Source organism: Oncorhynchus tshawytscha, linkage group LG29, assembly GCF_018296145.1.
Source record: "Oncorhynchus tshawytscha isolate Ot180627B linkage group LG29, Otsh_v2.0, whole genome shotgun sequence".
NCBI classification, from domain to species: Eukaryota; Metazoa; Chordata; class Actinopteri; order Salmoniformes; family Salmonidae; genus Oncorhynchus; species Oncorhynchus tshawytscha.
In genome coordinates this window covers 32,459,676-32,481,839 of record NC_056457.1, presented here as the reverse complement: position 1 = coordinate 32,481,839, position 22,164 = coordinate 32,459,676, and the positions used below count along the sequence as shown (strand labels likewise).

The 22,164-nt window shown below is 44.1% G+C and overlaps 1 protein-coding gene across 1 annotated transcript in view; it reads right to left on the bottom strand.

Moving 5' to 3' along the window:
• Positions 1–22,164, bottom strand: part of LOC112236786 (collagen alpha-1(XI) chain-like) — a 251,133-nt gene that overhangs the window by 93,264 nt on the left and 135,705 nt on the right. Inside the window, exons 26-37 of the mRNA XM_042308834.1 lie at positions 19,078–19,122; positions 18,830–18,883; positions 18,684–18,728; positions 15,135–15,188; positions 14,908–15,015; positions 14,602–14,655; positions 12,380–12,433; positions 11,990–12,034; positions 11,458–11,511; positions 11,280–11,324; positions 5,800–5,853; positions 5,272–5,325 (exon numbers count right to left, since the gene is read on the bottom strand). Of these exons, the coding sequence (XP_042164768.1) occupies positions 5,272–5,325; positions 5,800–5,853; positions 11,280–11,324; positions 11,458–11,511; positions 11,990–12,034; positions 12,380–12,433; positions 14,602–14,655; positions 14,908–15,015; positions 15,135–15,188; positions 18,684–18,728; positions 18,830–18,883; positions 19,078–19,122 (666 nt within the window). The remainder of the gene's footprint in view (positions 1–5,271; positions 5,326–5,799; positions 5,854–11,279; positions 11,325–11,457; positions 11,512–11,989; positions 12,035–12,379; positions 12,434–14,601; positions 14,656–14,907; positions 15,016–15,134; positions 15,189–18,683; positions 18,729–18,829; positions 18,884–19,077; positions 19,123–22,164) is intronic.

The window sequence follows — 22,164 nt, the reverse complement described above, 5'->3', positions numbered from 1 at the left end:
GGGTCCATTAAAATGTTTGATGACTGACTGGGAGGAGGGTCCATTATCTAGAGCCTGACTGGCAGGAGTGTCCATGCATGGATTGGCTATTGGCCTAAATAACAAATTAAGAGTTGTAAATCTTTATGGGTGGATGGGTCCATACCCACTGTCTAGAGCCTGACTGGGAGGATGGGTCCATACCCACTGTCTAGAGCCTGACTGGGAGGATGGGTCCAGACCCACTGTCTAGAGCCTGACTGGGAGGATGGGTCCATACCCACTGTCTAGAGCCTGACTGGGAGGATGGGTCCAGACCCAGTGTCTAGAGCCTGACTGGGAGGATGGGTCCAGACCCACTGTCTAGAGCCTGACTGGGAGGATGGGTCCAGACCCACTGTCTAGAGCCTGACTGGGATGATGGGTCCAGACCCACTGTCTAGAGCCTGACTGGGAGGATGGGTCCAGACCCACTGTCTAGAGCCTGACTGGGAGGATGGGTCCATACCCACTGTCTAGAGCCTGACTGGGAGGATGGGTCCAGACCCACTGTCTAGAGCCTGACTGGGAGGATGGGTCCAGACCCACTGTCTAGAGCCTGACTGGGAGGATGGGTCCATACCCACTGTCTAGAGCCTGACTGGGAGGATGGGTCCAGACCCACTGTCTAGAGCCTGACTGGGAGGATGGGTCCAGACCCAGTGTCTAGAGCCTGACTGGGAGGATGGGTCCAGACCCACTGTCTAGAGCCTGACTGGGAGGATGGGTCCAGACCCACTGTCTAGAGCCTGACTGGGAGGATGGGTCCAGACCCACTGTCTAGAGCCTGACTGGGAGGATGGGAGGATGGGTCCAGACCCACTGTCTAGAGCCTGACTGGGAGGATGGGTCCAGACCCACTGTCTACAGCCTGACTGGGAGGATGGGTCCAGACCCACTGTCTAGAGCCTGACTGGGAGGATGGGAGGATGGGTCCAGACCCACTGTCTAAAGCCTGACTGGGTGGCTGGATCCGTGTTCACTGCATAGATTCTGACTGGGGGGGGCTGGATGTGTGCCCATTGCTATGGCCAGGATAGGTTGTGATAGGGTTTGGTAGGGTGTAGAGGGATAGGGTTGGGGATTCCCTAGATCGACGTGTGCAACAGCGTGTTCCAGTTCCTGACAATATCCAACAACTTCACACAGCCATTGAAGAGGAGTGGGACAACATTGAACAGGCCACAATCAACAGCCTGATTAACTCTGTGTTCCCAGTCATTTGAAATTCATATTTAAGGGCCTAATGAATAGATTTCAATTGAGTGATTTCCCTTCATGAACTGTAACTCCATAAAATAATTTAAATCGTTGCATGTTGTTGTTCAGTGTATTTTAAGCATCATCCAGCAAGGAGAATTACACCAAAGCATGAAAACATTAAGCAATTGTCTGAGACCTTCTAACATACAAAGAAAAGTCCATTTGAGGAAATAAAGGCTCAAATTAAGGTACACTATCGTCCAACAGTTTGGCGTCACTTAGACATTCTTGTTTTTTAAAGTTTTTTTTAAGTGTCCATTAAAATAACATCAAATTTGATCAGAAATACAGTGTAGATGTTGTTAATGTTGTAAAACATAGGGTGTGGTGTGGCAGATTGTGGCCCAGGGAAGCTGAGTGGATAGATCCATGTCCACTGCCTAGGGCCTGAGAGACTGGAACATTTTATTGCAGTGATCAATTCTGCTATTACTCGCTCCCCCAGCCTGTTACCAGGTAATAAAAACCAACACCTCAGCTAATGTATCACTTGGGTGGTAGAACAACAAATTGAGAGAAACAGTTTATGATTGGGGTGCTCCTTGCTCCATGGAGCTGTTAGCAGCTTTTACTGCCCTGTGAGGTGAATACAATTGAGAGCGATGAATACAAAGCTTTGCTGCATAAACTCCAAAGGAGAACAGTGGGCCATGCAGAGAGACACACTATTTATCATGTTAAAGGTAATCCTAATCGGTGTTCCATTCTGTTATTATGCTATGCTTGTTTAAAATACAGAATCAGTCTATTCAACTGTAATTTAGTTCATTTAAGGCCTGGAACACAGCGCGATGGTGAGAGAATCTGGCTGTCTGGAGCTATTTACTTGTTTTCCACAATGACCTGGGAAGCAGGGTTGGGGTCATTTCAAATTAAAGGCCGTCAATTCAGGAAGTAAACATAAATTCCAATTCAGTAATTGAAAATTCAATAAAGTAGTAGCTGTTTCTTTAAAAAAGGTTTTTATATGTTTGCATTTTAAATTAAAATCACTTCCTGAATTGAATGTATCCAATTGGAATTGACCAGGCAGGGAAGAAACACTAGAAACACACCCTCTGGCTGCATTAAGACAGGCTTGTGTCTGCGTGTCGGGGACTCTGGGGTAGTCTAGTCTCTGAGCTCAGGATGTGTTTCGCTCTATCAGGCTCTCTCTCTCCAACATCACATGACTACATCACCCTGAAGGACCTGGCCCAGAGAGAGACAGAGAGATCCAGAGAGAACCAGAGAGAACCAGAGAGAGACATCGAGAGACAGAGAGAACCAGAGAGAGACAGAGAGAGACAGAGAGAGACAGAGAGAATCATAGAGAGACAGAGAGAGAACCAGAGAGAGAACCAGAGAGAAACAGAGAGAGAACCAGAGAGAAACAGAGAGAGAACCAGAGAAAGACAGAGAGCAACAGAGAGACAGGGAGAACCAGAGAGAGAGAAAGAGAATTCTGCAAAGAATTTGACCAGTGTACAATGTAGAACACCAAATAATGCATGCAGAGCAGAATTATGCCGATACCCTCTAATGATCAAAATCCAGGAAAGAGACGTTCAATTCTACAACCCCCTAATAGGAAGCATGTCCCAAAACAAACATGTCCATAACAAAGCCATCACCTACAGGGAGATGAACCTGGAGAAGAGTCCCCTAAGCAAGCTGGTCCTGGGGCTCTGTTCACAAACACAAACACACCCCACAGAGCCCCAGGACAGCAGCTCAATTAGACCCAAACAAATCATGAGAAAACTAAAATATAATTACTTGACACATTGGAAAGTATTAACAAAAAAATAGAGCAAACTAGAATGCTATTTGGCCCTGAACAGAGAGTACACACAGGCAGAATCACTGTGACTGACCCACTGTGACTGACCCACTGCTGTTGAGAAATGCCGCCGTAGGCAGAACTGGCTCTCAAGAGAAGACAGGCTATGTGCTCACAAAATGAGGTGGAAACTGAACTGCACTTCCTAACCTCCTGTCCAATGTATGACCATATTAGAGACACATTTCCCTCAGATTACAAAGACCCACAAAGAATTTGAAAAACAAATCAATTTTGGATAAATCTATTGTGTGAAATATAACAGTGTGACATCACAGTAGCAAGATTTGTGACCTGTTGCCACAAGAAAAGGTCAACCAGTGAAGGACAAACACCCTTTTGTACTTTAACTATTTGCACATCATTACAACACTGTATATAGACATAATATGACATTTGAAATGTCTCTGTTGTTTTGGAACTTGTGTGAGTGTAATATTTACTGTTCACTTAAAAAAAATATATTTTGCTTTTGTTATTTATCCATTTCACTTGCTTTAGCAATGTAAACATATGTTTCCCATGCCAATAAAGCCCCTTGAATTGAATTGAGAGACAGAGAGAACCAGAGAGAGAGACACAGAGAGAGAGAGAGAGAGAGAGAGAGAGAGATAGAGAGAGAACCAGAGAGAGAGAGAGAGAGAGAGAGATAGAGAGAGAGAGAACCAGAGAGAGATAGAGAACCAGAGAGAGACAGAGAAACAGAGAGACAGAGAGAGAGAGATAGAGAAAACCAGAGAGACAGAGAGACAGAGAGAGATAGAGAGAACCCAAGAGAGACAGAGACAGAGAGAGATAGAGACAGACAGAGAGAGAGAACCAGAGAGAGACAGAGAAACAGAGAGAGACAGAGACAGAGAGATAGAGAGAGAGAACCAGAGAGAGACAGAGATACAGAGAGAGACAGAGAGACAGAGAGAGAGAACCAGAGAGAGACAGAGATACAGAGAGACAGAGAGACAGAGAGAGAGAGAGAGAGAGAGACAGAGAGAGAGAACCAGAGAGAGACAGAGATACAGAGAGAGACAGAGACAGAGAGAGAGATCATTTTGAGTTTGTCTTTCTTTAATGACACATCCTCATTTCATTAAAAACTCACAACCACCCCCCACCCTGAAAAAGCAAATATCCCCTGTACTGCAGACTGACCTTGCCCTCTACCCCACGATACAAAACCACACCACACATCACAATACCCAAAACCTCTCCACTTCTACAACCATTTATCCATAACATGTTCCCCAGCTACACAGACAGCCCCCAAACACACCATATCTCCTGAAACATCTCCACACTTTATCATTCTATAGAAGTCAAACTCAACCCTGAGGCGCGCAGAGTCCATTCCATTAAACAATAGTAAAGGGTCTGTTATCCCCCCAACCTTTGACCCTGTTCCTCCTTGTTAGACAAATTGACAACTTCGCCTGAGCCAACAGAAAATTCAACAACACAGAATAAATCAGCAAACATTTCTAAAAACCTGTTTTTGTCTTTGGGGTATAGTGTGTAGTGGGGAAAAAATAGATTTCATCCATTTTAGAACAAGGCTGTAACCTAACAAAATGTGGAAAAGGTCAAGGGGTCTGAATACTTTCTGAGCAACTCTACTGTATTTACTTTGTCCTGCTGTATTTTAGGCAATGCCACTCCGACATAGCTCGTCCTAATATTTATATACTTCTTAATTCCATTCTTTTACTTTTAGATGTGTGTGTATTGTTGTGAATTGTTAGATACTACTGCACAGTTGGAGCTAGTAACATAAGCATTTCTCTACACCTGCAATATGTGTATGTGACCAACAACATTTAATTTGATTTGATTTAATTTAACATTTGATTGGCTGTAGAGATTCCCATCCGTGTCTGAGGCATAAACACCTCAGGTTAACCAGAGGAGAAAGTCTGTGTGTCTGCAGACTAACAGTGAGCTGTCTAACACCTGAGCTCCTGGTGCTATAAAACCATGCAGACTTGAGGAGACAGATCCATCCAGGTGTGAAAAAGTTGTCGGGTCAGGAAGGGTTTTCCCGCCACCGAGAGAGCAGAGTCAGTCTGCATGGTTATGTTCCACACCTGGCAGAAAGTGTCTGTCCGAGTCCACTGGCCAGGTGAGCCCAGGTGTGTGACAGCTCTAACGAGGGGGGGCGTGACTGGAACACTCACCGTCGATCCTCTCTGACCAGGGTGGCCAGGCAGCCCGTCCTTTCCAGGTGGTCCCTATGAACCACACAGAGAACTTAGACTCTATCAACGTCTGATACGTGAAGGAGGGAACACCTCCCCATCTAATGGTGGATTCTCATAGTATTCATGGTGTGTTGACCAAATGTAATCAGTTCTCTTGTTCTATCACAAATACATGGAAAATATTTCAAAACATAACTATTTTTAAACGAAAACCTGTCCGTCCTCCACAGTAATGCCTTGTTCTGTTATGGAGCAAAGCGGAAACAAGGCTGACTATCGGCAAAGGTTAAGTCAAAACTATGAATCAAGCACAAATCAATAGGAGGAAATGAACACTTGTCTTCTGGCTAGAAGATGATGAGAAACAGGGTTCTGCTTCAGTAACAGTAATGATTACAATACCCAATCAGTGAAACAGCACAATATGTAGCCCACCCTATACAACTGCATTGCTTTCCTTCAACCTGGAAATATGACCATGACACTAGCTGAGAGGATACTTACAGGGGGGCCCTTTGGTCCTGAGAACCCGACGGGGCCCTGGGGTCCTTGAGGTCCCTGGAATAACCAGAGAGACAATCATAGAATGGAAACAGGGGGTGGGGAAATCGGGGGGGAAATCTGAGTCTTAGCAATGAGATGCTCCTAATAGTAATGTGGCAGACAACAATAAGTTTTGCTAGACTCAGAGATGATGCTGCTGCCTGATCTGGTGTGGCTGGACATGGTTGGGTGGGTGATGTTGGTTGTGGTGCGGTGTAGTATGGTGTAGTATAGTATGGTTTTGTGTAGTATGGTGTAGTATAGTACGGTTTGGTGTGGTATTGTGTGGTATGGTATAGTATGGTGTGGTGTAGTGTAGTATGCTGTGGTGTAGTATGGTATGGTGTAGTGTAGTATGGTGTAGTGTAGTATGGTGTGGTGTAGTATGGTATGGTGTAGTGTAGTATGGTGTAGTGTAGTATGGTGTAGTATGGTATGGTGTAGTATGGTATGGTGTAGTGTAGTATGGTGTGGTGTAGTAGGGTGAGGTGTAGTATGGTGTAGTATTATATGGTGTAGTGTAGTATGGTGTGGTGTAGTATATGGTGTAGTGTAGTATGGTGTAGTGTAGTATGGTGTGGCGTAGTATGGTGTGGTGTAGCATGGTATGGTGTAGTATGGTATGGTGTAGCAGGGTGTGGTGTAGCAGGGTGTGGTGTAGTATGGTGTAGTATAGTATGGTGTAGTGTAGTATGGTCTGGTGTAGTGTAGTATGGTCTGGTGTAGTGTAGTATGGTCTGGTGTAGTGTATTATGGTGTAGTATAGTATGGTGTGGTGTAGTATGGTGTAGTATAGTATGGTGTAGTGTAGTATGGTGTGGTATAGTGGGGTGTGGTATAGTAGGGTGTGGTGTAGTATCGTAGGGTGTGGTGTAGTATAGTATGGTGTGGTGTAGTGTAGTATGGTGTGGTGTAGTGTAGTATGGTGTAGTATGGTATGGTGTAGTATTGTGTGGTGTAGTATGGTATGGTGTAGTGTAGTATGGTGTGGTGTAGTATGGTGTGGTGTAGTAGGGTGCAGTGTAGTATGGTGTAGTATTATATGGTGTAGTGTAGTATGGTGTGATGTAGTATTGTATGGTGTAGTGTAGTATGGTGTATGGTATGGTGTAGTGTAGTATGGTGTGGTGTAGTATGGTGTGGTGTAGTAGGGTGCAGTGTAGTATGGTGTAGTATTATATGGTGTAGTATAGTATGGTGTAGTATAGTATAGTGTGGTGTGGTGTAGTGTAGTATGGTGTGGTGTAATGTAGTATGGTGTGGTGTAGTGTAGCATGGTGTGGTGTAGTGTAGTATGGTGTGGTATAGTATGGTGTAGAGTAGTATGGTGTATTATGGTGCGGTGTAGTATGGTGCAGTGTAGTATGGTGCAGTGTAGTATGGTGCAGTGTAGTATGGTGTAGTGTAGTATGGTGTAGTGTAGTATGGTGTAGTGTAGTATGGTGTGGTGTAGTATGGTGTAGTATAGTATGGTGTGGTGTAGTATGGTGTAGTATAGTATGGTGTGGTGTAGTATGGTGTGGTATAGTAGGGTGTGGAATATTATGGTGTGGTGTAGTATAGTAGGGTGTGGTGTAGTATAGTAGGGCGTGGTGTAGTATAGTATGGTCCGGTGCAGTGTAGTATGGTGTGGTGTAGTGTAGTATGGTGTATTATGGTGTGGTGTAGTATGGTGTAGTATAGTATGGTGTAGTGTAGTATGGTGTGGTATGGTAGGGTGTGGTATAGTATGGTGTGGTGTAGTATAGTATGGTGTGGTGTAGTATAGTATGGTGTAGTGTAGTATGGTGTGGTGTAGTGTAGTATGGTGTGGTGTAGTGTAGTATGGTGTGGTATAGTATGGTGTAGTATGGTGTGGTGTAGTATGGTGTAGTATAGTATGGTGTAGTGTAGTATGGTGTAGTGTAGTATGGTGTAGTATAGTAGGGTGTGGTATATTATGGTGTGGTGTAGTATAGTAGGCTGTGGTGTAGTATAGTAGGGTGTGGTGCAGTATAGTACGGTCTGGTGTAGCGTAGTATGGTGTGGTGTAGTGTAGTATGGTGTGGTGTAGTGTAGTATGGTGTGGTGTAGTATGGTGTGGTATAGTATGGTGTAGTATGGTGTGGTGTAGAGTAGTATGGTGTATTATGGTGCGTGTAGTGTAGTATGGTGCAGTGTAGTATGGTGCAGTGTAGTATGGTGTAGTGTAGTATGGTGTAGTGTAGTATGGTGTAGTGTAGTATGCTGTGGTGTAGTATGGTGTAGTATAGTATGGTGTGGTGTAGTATGGTGTAGTATAGTATGGTGTAGTGTAGTATGGTGTGGTATAGTAGGGTGTGGTATAGTATGGTGTGGTGTAGTATAGTATGGTGTGGTGTAGTATAGTATGGTGTAGTGTAGTATGGTGTGGTGTAGTGTAGTATGGTGTGGTGTAGTGTAGTATGGTGTGGTATAGTACGGTGTAGTATGGTGTGGTGTAGTATGGTGTAGTATAGTATGGTGTAGTGTAGTATGGTGTAGTAGTAGGGGGTGGTATATTATGGTGTGGTGTAGTATAGTAGGTTGTGGTGTAGTATAGTAGGGTGTGGTGTAGTATAGTACGGCCTGGTGTAGCGTAGTATGGTGTGGTGTAGTGTAGTATGGTGTGGTGTAGTGTAGTATGGTGTGGTGTAGTATGGTGTGGTGTAGTAGGGTGTGGTATAGTATGGTGTGGTGTCGTATAGTTGGGTGTGGTATAGTAGGGCGTGGTATAGTATGGTGTAGTATAGTATGGTGTGGTGTAGTAGGGTGTGGTGTAGTATAGTAGGGTATAGTAAGGTGTGGTGTGGTGTAGTAGGCTGTGGTGTAGTAGAGTGTAGTATGGTGTGGGGTAGTATGGTGTAGTGTAGTATGGTGTGGTGTAGTATGTTGTAGTGTAGTATGGTGTGGTGTGGTATGGTGTAGTATGGTGTGGTGTAGTGTGGTGTACTGTAGTATGGTGTAGCATGGTGCAGTATGGCGTAGTATGGTGTAGTATGGTGTAGTTTAGTATGGCGTGGTGTAGTGTAGTATGGTGTAGTGTGGTGTAGCATGGTGTGGTGTAGTGTAGTATGGTGTAGTATGGTGCAGTATGGCGTAGTATGGTGTAGTATGGTATAGTGTAGTATGGTGTAGTATAGTATAGTATGGTGTAGTCGGGTGTGGTATAGTATAGTAGGCTCTGGTGTAGTAGGATGTGGTGTAGTAGGGTGTATTGTAGTAGGGTGTGGTGTAGTATGGTCTGGTGTAGTAGGGTACAGTGTAGTAGGGTGTAGTGTAGTAGGGTGTAGTGTAGTATGGTGTAGTGTAGTAGGGTGTAGTGTTGTAGGGTGTAGTGTAGTAGGGTGTAGTGTAGTATGGTGTGGTGTAGTATGGTGTAGTGTAGTGTAGCTTCCTTGCTTCCATTGGTGAACACCACTTGTCCAGGTCAACCCTACCACTATGTCAGACAGGCAGTCAGTGGTGTAGTATGGTGTAGTGTAGTATGGTATAGTATAGTATGGTGTGGTGTAGTATGGTGTAGTATAGTATGGTGTGGTGTAGTATGGTGTGGTGTAGTATGGTGTAGTATAGTATGGTGTGGTATAGTAGGGTGTGGTATATTATGGTGTGGTGTAGTATAGTAGGTTGTGGTGTAGTATAGTAGGGTGTGGTGTAGTATGGTGTAGTGTAGTATGGTGTAGTGTAGTAGGGTGTGGTGTAGTAGGGTGTGGTGTAGTAGGGTGTGGTGTAGTAGGGTGTGGTATAGTATGGTGTGGTATAGTATAGTAGGGTGTGGTGTAGTATGGTGTGGTGTAGTATAGTATGGTGTGGTTATGGTGTAGTATGGTGTAGTACAGTATGGTGTAGTACAGTTGGGTGTGGTATAGTAGGGCGTGGTATAGTATGGTGTAGTATAGTATGGTGTAGTATAGTAGGGTGTGGTGTAGTATAGTAGGGTGTAGTATAGTATGGTGTGGTGTGGTGTAGTATGGTGTGGTGTAGTAGGCTGTGGTGTAGTATAGTGTAATATGGTGTGGTGTAGTATGGCGCAGTATGGTGTAGTGTAGTATGGTGTGGTGTAGTATGGTGTAGTGTAGTGTAGTATGGTGTGGTGTAGTATGGTGTGGTGTAGTATGGTGTAATGTAGTATGATGTAGTATAGTATGGTGTGGTGTAGTGTAGAGTAGTATGGTGTGGTGCAGTATGGTGTGGTGCAGTATGGTGTGGTGTAGTGTAGAGTAGTATGGTGAAATGTAGTATGATGTAGTATAGCATGGTGTAGTGTAGTGTGGTGTAGTATGGTGTGGTGTAGTATGGTGTATTGTAGTATGGTGTGGTGTAGTATATTATGGTGTACTATGGTGTAGTGTAGTATGGTGTGGTTTAGTATGGTGTGGTGTAGTATGGTGTAGTAAAGTATGGTGTAGTGTAGTTTAGTGTAGTGTGGTATGGTGTGGTGAAGTATGGTGTGGTGTAGTATAGTATGGTGTGGTGAAGTATGGTGTGGTGTAGTATGGTGTAGTATAGAATGGTGTAGTATGGTGTGGTGTAGTATGGTGTAGTAAAGTATGGTGTAGTGTAGTATGGTGTATTGTAGTATGGTGGGTGAAGTATGGTTTGGTGTAGGGTAGTATGGTGTAGTATGGTGTGGTGTAGTGTAGTATGGTGTGGCATAGTATGGTGTAGTATAGAATGGTGTAGTGTAGTATGGTGTAGTATGGTGTGGTGTAGTGTAGAGTAGTATGGTGTAGTGTAGTATGGTGTAGTGTAGTATGGTGTGGCGTAGTATGGTGTAGTATAGAATGGTGTAGTGTAGTATGTTGTAGTGTAGTATGGTGGGTGTAGTATGGTGGGTGTAGTATGGTGTACTGTAGTATGGTGTAGTATGGTGCAGTATGGCGTAGTATGGTGTAGTTTAGTATGGTGTAGTGTAGTATGGTGTGGTGTAGTGTAGTATGGTATAGTGTAGTATGGTGTAGTATGGTGCAGTATGGTGTAGTATGGTGTAGTATGGTATAGTGTAGTATGGTGTAGTGTAGTATGGTGTGGTGTAGTATAGTAGGATGTGGTGCAGTAGAGTGTATTGTAGTAGGGTGTGGTGTAGTATGGTCTGGTGTAGTAGGGTACAGTGTAGTAGGGTGTAGTGTAGTAGGGTGTAGTGTAGTATGGTGTAGTGTAGTAGGGTGTAGTGTAGTAGGGTGTAGTGTAGTAGGGTGTGGTGTAGTATGGTGTAGTGTAGTGTAGCTTCCTTGCTTCCATTGGTGAACACCACTTGTCCAGGTCAACCCTACCACTATGTCAGACAGGCAGTCAGAACTACCCTGGAAACATCAGAGGTTTAACTGCTTAATTAACTGCTTCTTATTCCAAGCCTTTTCATATTTCATTATTGATGGGTCAGCCCCCTACCCTGGACCATAACCCATCCCCCCTCGGAAGCAGTGCCTTATGGGACTTACTCTCTCGCCAGGCGGGCCAGGTGGCCCATCGTTGCCCGCTGTGCCCTGCGAAACACAACAAGACAGGAAATCAGCATCAGATGTTCTACTGTTTCCCAAGTGGACACCGTAATTAATGACACATCTCTTTGGACAACGTAATCTATGACCATCTCTTTGAGATGGAGAGTGTAGTTACCTTAGGGCCTGGCTTGCCTGTTGAACCTCTAGCACCCCGACCACCTCGTGGACCCTGTGAGACAGGGGAGGACAAAGCTCAGAATACACACTGACATGAGATCAGGTAAGACTTCATGCAATACTGAATGTGAGGTAGGACGACTCTGAGGTAGGAGGACTGTGAGGTAGGAGGACTGTGAGGTAGGAGGACTGTGAGGTAGGAGGACAGTGAGGTAGGAGGACTGTGAGGTAGGAGGACTGTGAGGTAGGAGGACTGTGAGGTAGGAGGACTGTGTGGTAGGAGAACTGTGAGGTAGGAGAACTGTGAGGTAGGAGGACTGTGAGGTAGGAGGACTGTGAGGTAGGAGGACTGTGAGGTAGGAGGACTGTGAGGTAGAAGGACTGTGAGGTAGGAGAACTTTGAGGTAGGAGGACTGTGAGGTAGGAGGACTGTGAGGTAGGAGGACTGTGAGGTAGGAGGACTGTGAGGTAGGAGGACTGTGAGGTACGAGGACTGTGAGGTAGGAGAACTTTGAGGTAGGAGGACATACCGTTGGACCTCTTTGTCCCCTTGGACCGGTTTTGCCCGCCACGCCCTTTGGAAGAACAGACAAGTGTAAGACATTTAATTTAATTCAGAAACCTCAAGATCAATTCAGCCTAAACTTTCTCAGTAAGTTGTTCTCAAAGCGACTGTCCAGGTCTGTGCTAAAACACTCGAGGTGAGTGTGACTTTCTTTCTGTTGAAGATTGGAAAGGAAAGCATCGAAAACAAACAATAGTTTCACCATCTCTTTCACATTGATTCTCGGAGGTTGTATTTTGTGCAAAGTCATCAATCAAATGGTTTTACAACAGGAATAAACTACCTTGTGTTATAATACAGTGTGTGTGATTGCCGTACAAAAACAGAAACAGGGATTGGACTATTTATTTTTTACCCTGGCTCCTTTCTCTCCGTTGGCCCCTGGGAAGCCTGGGAAGCCGCTGGAACCCTGGAGATCAACGAGAACAAATGGCGGGTCGGGAATCAGTATATCCATGTCATAAGTAATTATTTGAGAGGGTTTTTTTGCTTTCATTTGTTGTTGTTGTTGACTGTCAACCTCTATTAGTATATAGGAGACACAGAGAGCTCCGTCATATGATGAGTCTGTACCCAGCCTGCACCGTGCCATGGACAGGCAACAGAACACTCCTCGGCTGAACAGTGACGAGCTCATGACATCACCATCAGAATAAAACGATATGAATGTGGTACAAAATGTAGTTTACACGATAAGGAAATGAAACACAAACACGTACACACACTCTCTCCCTTTGTTTGTAAGGACTTCAAATATCATGATGTCTTTGTAAACATTCTTTTGAGATAACATATCACATGAGTAAATGGAACATGGAACAGATGCCAAACAACATCAAAAAGAAACCCACTGATTTGGGGAAACACGTAAACACACACACACACACACACACACTTCAATGAAGACATTCTGCTTTCTAATTATGGCTCTTTGTTGCGAAGGCCGAGACCGAGTTTCAAAACTAGCTTACCCGTATACTTCCAGTCCTGGTGTTCACGAAAGCATTCAAACATGAAATCAATCCAGCGTTTTATTTTCCCATCTCAAAGCTTTAGGTATAGTATTTTCTAAGCCTGAATTCACAAAGTCATGTGATGGAAATAGATAGGGCCAAACACTCACGAGTTTGAAAGATTACAAATGTCTCACTATGAAACTGCCATAATTCTAAACCCAAAGGCTGTGCTTTCTGACTCCCATGGCAACACTTCCATAGTTCACTTTCTAAAGAAAATGGAACTTCTGATAGCTCTCAGGCGTAAATGAGTATGTATTTGAGTATGTATTAGACACCATCTCACGGAATGCCACATAATCTTCCAGCATAATGTTTGTAATCTTTTAATCCATATTGCCAGTGGTTTGCTGAACAGCATATTGCTGGATGTAATGTAGTAGGGCATGTATATCCTGTTAGGGGACATGATATGATGCTAATTACCAACTCTACCTGTCTGTGTTTGACTGGAGATGATGGTAATTATCAGTGTGCACCATCTAAGTCTCTGAGGACACAATATGCCTTGTTGGTTTCTGGGTGTAAGAAGAATGAAGACTGACAGGCACTATCAACAGTACCTCCATATTGGATCGTATCTATTGAAACACAGGTCATCCAATGGGACAACCCTGATGAAAAATCCCTGAATGTTCTTCAAGGAACAACCATGTCTGTCCTGACATCAGGAAACTCCTTCCTACACTCTTAGAAAAAAAAGGTGCTATCTAGAACCTAAAAGGGTTCTTCGGCTGTTCCTATTGGAGAACCCTTTGAAGATCCCTTTTTGGGTTCCAGGTAGAACCCCTTTGAGTTCCATGTACAGTCCTTTACACAAAGGGTTCTACATGGAACCAAAAATCATTCTACCTGGAACCAAAAGGGTTTTTTCCTTGAACCAAAAAATAGCTATCCTATGGAGACAGAGACAGGCTTTCTAAGAGTTTAGGCATTTGGTGTGTTTACTGAGATGAGCTGGGTTTTGTGGGATGCTTTTCATTAAAGTTTTCCCAGAAATCCTCATAGGCATCACAGAGTGGGTTTGTTTACATACCTTTGGTCCTTGTCTTCCTGGGTAGCCGGGAAACCCTGGAACACCCAGTTTTCCCAGAAATCCTCATAGGCATCACAGAGTGGGTTTGTTTACATACCTTTGGTCCTTGTCTTCCTGGGTAGCCGGGTAACCCTGGAACACCCAGTTTTCCCAGAAATCCTCATAGGCATCACAGAGTGGGTTTGTTTACATACCTTTGGTCCTTGTCTTCCTGGGTAGCCGGGTAACCCTGGAACACCCAGTTTTCCCAGAAATCCTCATAGGCATCACAGAGTGGGTTTGTTTACATACCTTTGGTCCTTGTCTTCCTGGCATCACAGAGTGGGTTTGTTTACATACCTTTGGTCCTTGTCTTCCTGGGTAACCATGGAACACCCAGTTTTCCCAGAAATCCTCATAGGCATCACAGACTGGGTTTGTTTACATATCTTTGGTCCTTGTCTTCCTGGGTAGCCGGGTAACCCTGGAACACCCAGTTTTCCCAGAAATCCTCATAGGCATCACAGAGTGGGTTTGTTTACATACCTTTGGTCCTTGTCTTCCTGGGTAGCCGGGTAACCCTGGAACACCCAGTTTTCCCTGAAGACAACAGAGAAGTCAACATAAACTAATATTTGAATGAGCACAATGTATTGGTAAACATTCATATATGAAGGTCGTTTGACCGAAAGCTTAGAAATATGCATCTGACTGGAAGTGTGCAGAAACCTATTCCTGTTTTAAACAGTTGTACTGTAAAATGGAATTCAAGTATTTCCACAGGCTTGTGGGGATATTCTGCTAACAGATTGACCTCACAGGACAAAGAGAGAGTGAGAATGAAGACTTCACCTTCTCTCCAGCACCCCCCATGGAGCCAGACTCTCCGTTGGGGCCTGCTCTTCCCTTGGGACCCTCAGGTCCTTCCTCACCACGGGGCCCAAGCATACCAAGCTCACCCTGAGTACATCCAACAGACAACAGATCTGATATTGTACCATTACTGTAGCCTATGGTGGAAAGTGTACCATACACATGACAATGATGGCTGAATCGGTATCATTGAGTTGTCAACTCACCCTGTCACCTTTGAGACCCATGTCTCCCTTGAAACCAGGGAAACCGTCCTCACCCTGAAATCAGAGGGAACGTCAATAAAAGGGTTACTTGTTTTGTTGCTTCGTAGGAGATTAAATGGACCTCAGAGATTAAATGGACCACAGAGATTAAATGGACCACAGAGATTGAATCGACCTTTAACCTGTCGTTATGTGTAAGTGATCATGGGAATTCAGTATGCCTTGAGCTTGTACATAATTGTAACCTAATTGCTGTGGCAGAGTATCTTTGGATACATGCTTATTTTTAAAAGAGAATTTTGTTTGTATCTAATAGCAACGCTAGACATGTCTATGAATCTGGGCTGTAGCTTTCCATTATGAAACAGGGAACCTCATTTGATACGTCTGTATGCCATGAAGACTACTGTCATCTGGTGTCCAAGGAGGGGAATGACACTGCATGTACACAAGAGCAAAAGCTATTGATGTTTTTTAGTTATGCTGCTATAGGGACGTGTGGATGAGCATTAGAAAACATGGTGGATGAGTTAACAAGAGAATAAGGAAACCTTTCACCCTCTGTTCTCTCCATCCATCTGTTTCGCACTGTCTCCATTCTTTCTGTTCTCTGTCTCCCACTGTCTCCATTCTCTATGTTCTCTGTTTCGCACCTTCTCCATTCACTCTGTTCTCTGTCTCGCATCTTCTCCATTCTCTCTGTTCTCTGTCTCGCACCTTCTCCATTCTCTCTGTTCTCTGTCTCGCATCTTCTCCATTCTCTCTGTTCTCTGTCTCGCACCTTCTCCATTCTCTCTGTTCTCTGTCTCGCACCTTCTCCATTCTCTCTGTTCTCTGTCTCGCACTTCTCCATTCTCTCTGTTCTCTGTCTCGCACCTTCTCCATTCTCTCTGTTCTCTGTCTCGCACCTTCTCCATTCTCTCTGTTCTCTGTCTCGCATCTTCTCCATTCTCTCTGTTCTCTGTCTCGCACCTTCTCCATTCTCTCTGTTCTCTGTCTCGCACCTTCTCCATTCTCTCTGTTCTCTGTCTCGCACCTTCTCCATTCTCTCTGTTCTGTCTCCCACCTTCTCCATTCTCTCTGTTCTGTCTCCCACTGTCTCCATTCTTTCTGTTCTCTGTTCTCCCACCTTCTCCATTCTCTCTGTTCTCTGTTTCCCACTGACTCCATTCTCTCTGTTCTCTGTTTCCCACTGACTCCATTCTCTCTGTTCTCTGTCTCCCACTGACTCCATTCTCTCTGTTCTCTGTCTCCCACTGACTCCATTCTCTCTGTTCTCTGTTTCCCACTGACTCCATTCTCTCTGTTCTCTGTCTCCCACTGACTCCATTCTCTCTGTTCTCTGTTTCCCACTGACTCCATTCTCTCTGTTCTCTGTCTCCCACTGACTCCATTCTCTCTGTTCTCTGTCTCCCACTGACTCCATTCTCTCTGTTCTCTGTCTCCCACTGACTCCATTCTCTCTGTTCTCGGTCTCCCACTGACTCCATTCTCTCTGTTCTCGGTCTCCCACTGACTCCATTCTCTCTGTTCTCGGTCTCCCACTGACTCCATTCTCTCTGTTCTCGGTCTCCCACTGACTCCATTCTCTCTGTTCTCTGTCTCCCACTGACTCCATTCTCTCTGTTCTCTGTCTCCCACTGACTCCATTCTCTCTGTTCTCTGTTTCCCACTGACTCCATTCTCTCTGTTCTCGGTCTCCCACTGACTCCATTCTCTCTGTTCTCTGTCTCCCACTGACTCCATTCTCTCTGTTCTCTGTCTCCCACTGACTCCATTCTCTCTGTTCTCTGTCTCCCACTGACTCCATTCTCTCTGTTCTCTGTCTCCCACTGACTCCATTCTCTCTGTTCTCTGTCTCCCACTGACTCCATTCTCTCTGTTCTCTGTTTCCCACTGACTCCATTCTCTCTGTTCTCTGTCTCCCACTGACTCCATTCTCTCTGTTCTCTGTCTCCCACTGACTCCATTCTCTCTGTTCTCTGTCTCCCACTGACTCCATTCTCTCTGTTCTCTGTTTCCCACTGACTCCATTCTCTCTGTTCTCTGTCTCCCACTGACTCCATTCTCTCTGTTCTCTGTCTCCCACTGACTCCATTCTCTCTGTTCTCTGTCTCCCACTGTGTACTTTACTTATCTCTGTTGTTGTTCTCTGAGTCTCTCTGTGCAGTCTGTCACCTGTTTGTGTCTCTTCTCCTCCTAACACATGTAGTTGTGTGGATGCACCCATAGCAGTGAAACCATGTTTTATGTTTCACAACAAGCCCTCACCTCTGGGATGGTGTGCATTCATTTTCTATTCAGAACCAACACTAGCTTCCTTCCTCAAGGTTTTGGGTTTGCATTAAAACCTCAACATAAGTTAATTTAAAACCTAACTTCAGTAATAACCCTGATATCCATGATGTTACTGTTGTAAAAACAAAACTTTAATAGTGGATCAGCATCATGCTCTTGGTTTTCAATTATATTCATGTATTTATACAAAGAGGCTGTTGTAATACAGTTAGGAGTAGAGGGGACATTTTGGACTGCAGGAAGACTTTGCGACAGGGGCATCCAATGGGACAACCCTGATGTCATTGGGACAACCCTGATGTCATTGGGACAACCCTGATGTCATTGGGACAACCCTGACGTCATTGGGACAACCCTGACGTCATTGGGACAACCCTGACGTCATTGGGACAACCCTGACGTCATTGGGACAACCCTGACGTCATTGGGACAACCCTGATGTCATTGGGACAACCCTGATGTCATTGGAACAACCCTGATGTCATTGGAACAACGCTGATGTCAATGGGACAACCCTGATGTCAATGGGACAACCCTAATGTCAATGGGACAACCCTGATGAAGAATCCCTGAATGTTCTTGAAGGAACAACCATGTCTGTCCTGACATCAGGAAACTCCTTCATATACTCTTAGAAAAAAAGGTTCTATCTAGAACCTAAAAGGGGTTTTTAGGCTGTTCCTATTGGAGAACCCTTTGAAGAACCATTTTTTGTTCCAGGTAGAACCCCTTTGAGTTCCATGTAGAGTCACACAGGGTTCCACAGGGTTCTACATGGAACGCAGCATAGTTCTACCTGGAACCAAAAATGGTTCTTCAAAAAGGGTTCTCCGATAGGAACAGCCGAAACAAAAATGAAACAAAAATAGTTATCCTATGGGGACAGCTGAAGAACCCTTTTGGAACCCTTTTTTTCTAAGAGTTTAAGGGTTTGGTGTGTTTACTGAGATGAGAGTGTAGGCATTTGGTGTGTTTACTGAGATGAGAGTTTAGGCATTTGGTGTGTTTACTGAGATGAGAGTTTAGGCGTTTGGTGTGTTTACTGAGATGAGAGTGTAGGCATTTGGTGTGTTTACTGAGATGAGAGTGTAGGCATTTTGGACTGCAAGAAGTCTTTGTGACAGGACTTTTTGAGAGAGCGTTGTGTTCCAACTCATTGGTCAGACAGGACAGTGCTAGGAATCAAAACATTCTTACACACAATAGCAGCAGGAATATGAAGCGTCACATTTTGAAAAGAGGAAGCGTTACCTTCTCTCCCTTTCCACCCTTCAGTCCACGAACACCATCGGCACCCTAATAGATAGACAGAAAACAGACCACAATTACCGACCTGACACGACGTCCCACCTTAAGGATGCTACTGAACATCCCCTGGGTGAGCAACAACACCGTACCTTGACACCACGATGACCGGGATAACCAATAGGACCTTGGGGACCTGCCTGGCCCTGGAGGAAGAGAAGACACAGAGAGACAGAGAGACAGAGAGAGAGAGAGAGAGAGAGAGCACAATGTCTTCATTGGTCTCTCAATAAGAGATATGTCATAAAACCCATTCAAAATGATTCTGTTTATGTATCATATTCAAAATAATTACATATAAATCAATCAATTAATCAATACATTAATTAATTGCACTTACTAAAGCTCCCTTCTCACCAGTTGGACCTTCTTTACCAGGATGGCCCTGTAAGAAAATAAATTACACAAAGGACTTTACTCTACTATGGATGCTCTATGTTACGTAAACTCTCTATGGACCACCTCGAGCCTGATGTCTCTATGGACCACCTCGAGCCTGATGTCTCTATGGACCACCTCGAGCCTGATGTCTCTATGGACCACCTCCTGATGTCCTGGACCACCTCGAGCCTGATGTCTCTATGGACCACCTCGAGCCTGATGTCTCTATGGACCACCTCGAGCCTGATGTCTCTATGGACCACCTCGAGCCTGATGTCTCTATGGACCACCTCGAGCCTGATGTCTCTATGGACCACCTCGAGCCTGATGTCTCTATGGACCACCTCGAGCCTGATGTCTCTATGGACCACCCTCTCTATGGAGCCTGATGTCTCTATGGAACACCTCGAGCCTGATGTCTCTATGGAACACCTATGGACGAGCCTGATGTCTCTATGGACCACCTCGAGCCTGATGTCTCTATGGACCACCTCGAGCCTGATGTCTCTATGGAACACCTCGAGCCTGATGTCTCTATGGACCACCTCGATTCTATGGAACACATCTGTATATCAGAATGTTCTAGCACCTTGATTCTATGGAACACCTGTCTGTATATCAGAATGTTCTATGGACCACCTTGATTCTATGGAACACGTCTGTATATCAGAATGTTCTAGCTTGATTCTATGGAACACATCTGTACATCAGACTGTTCTAGCTTGATTCTATGGAACACATCTGTACATCAGACTGTTCTAGCTTGATTCTATGGAACACATCTGTATATCAGAATGTTCTAGCTTGATTCTATGGAACACATCTGTACATCAGAATGTTCTAGCTTGATTCTATGGAACACATCTGTATATCAGAATGTTCTAGCTTGATTCTATGGAACACATCTGTATATCAGAATGTTCTAGCTTGATTCTATGGAACACATCTGTATATCAGAATGTTCTAGCTTGATTCTATGGAACACGTCTGTATATCAGAATGTTCTAGCTTGATTCTATGGAACACATCTGTATATCAGAATGTTCTAGCTTGATTCTATGGAACACATCTGTACATCAGAATGTTCTAGCTTGATTCTATGGAACACATCTGTACATCAGAATGTTCTAGCTTGATTCTATGGAACACATCTGTATATCAGAAAGTTCTAGCTTGATTCTATGGAACACATCTGTATATCAGAAAGTTCTAGCTTGATTCTATGGAACACATCTGTACATCAGAAAGTTCTAGCTTGATTCTATGGAACACATCTGTACATCAGACTGTTCTAGCTTGATTCTATGGAACACATCTGTACATCAGAATGTTCTAGCTTGATTCTATGGAACACATCTGTACATCAGACTGTTCTAGCTTGATTCTATGGAACACATCTGTACATCAGACTGTTCTAGCTTGATTCTATGGAACACATCTGTACATCAGAATGTTCTAGCTTGATTCTATGGAACACATCTGTATATCAGAATGTTCTAGCTTGATTCTATGGAACACATCTGTATATCAGACTGTTCTAGCTTGATTCTATGGAACACATCTGTATATCAGAATGTTCTAGCTTGATTCTATGGAACACATCTGAACATCAGAATGTTCTAGCTTGATTCTATGGAACACATCTGTACATCAGAATGTTCTAGCTTGATTCTATGGAACACATCTGTACATCAGAATGTTCTAGCTTGATTCTATGGAACACATCTGTACATCAGAATGTTCTAGCTTGATTCTATGGAACACATCTGTATATCAGAATGTTCTAGCTTGATTCTATGGAACACATCTGTATATCAGAATGTTCTAGCTTGATTCTATGGAACACATCTGTACATCAGAATGTTCTAGCTTGATTCTATGGAACACATCTGTATATCAGAATGTTCTAGCTTGATTCTATGGAACACATCTGTACATCAGAATGTTCTAGCTTGATTCTATGGAACACATCTGTATATCAGAATGTTCTAGCTTGATTCTATGGAACACATCTGTACATCAGACTGTTCTAGCTTGATTCTATGGAACACATCTGTATATCAGAATGTTCTAGCTTGATTCTATGGAACACATCTGTACATCAGAATGTTCTAGCTTGATTCTATGGAACACATCTGTACATCAGAATGTTCTAGCTTGATTCTATGGAACACATCTGTACATCAGAATGTTCTAGCTTGATTCTATGGAACACATCTGTATATCAGAATGTTCTAGCTTGATTCTATGGAACACATCTGTACATCAGAATGTTCTAGCTTGATTCTATGGAACACATCTGTATATCAGAATGTTCTAGCTTGATTCTATGGAACACATTTGTACATCAGAATGTTCTAGCTTGATTCTATGGAACACATCTGTACATCAGAATGTTCTAGCTTGATTCTATGGAACACATCTGTACATCAGACTGTAGTGATGGAGGTTTTAACAATCCTAGCTCCAGGTTCAGTCTGACTGACTGGTTAGTTTATGTACCTTTCACTTGTAAGCCTGGTATGAATTAAATGTGTGACGAGATAGAAGGGCAGAAGGCTGTAAATGACGAGGCTTTAGGCCTCAGGATGCCTCTCTCTCTCACCCTGACCCTTAGGCCTCAGGATGCCTCTCTCTCTCACCCTGACCCTTAGGCCTCAGGATGCCTCTCTCTCTCTCACCCTGACCGTTAGGCCTCATGATGCCGCTCTCTCACACTGACCGTTAGGCCTCATGATGCCTCTCTCTCACACTGACCGTTAGGCCTCTGGATGCCTCTCTCTTACCCTGACCGTTAGGCCTCAAGATGCCTCTCTCTTACCCTGACCGTTAGGCCTCAAGATGCCTCTCTCTCACCCTGACTGTTAGGCCTCAAGATGCCTCTCTCTCACCCTGACCATCACACGATGGCGTAGCAGTAAGCCGTCCTGTCTCGTCGTGTCCCTTGTATATATCGTCTATTTTTCGTTTTTTACATATTTTTCTTCAAAAACATTTTGCTAAACCTAAGCTTCCAAATACTTCCAAATACTCTCCTGCAACCCGC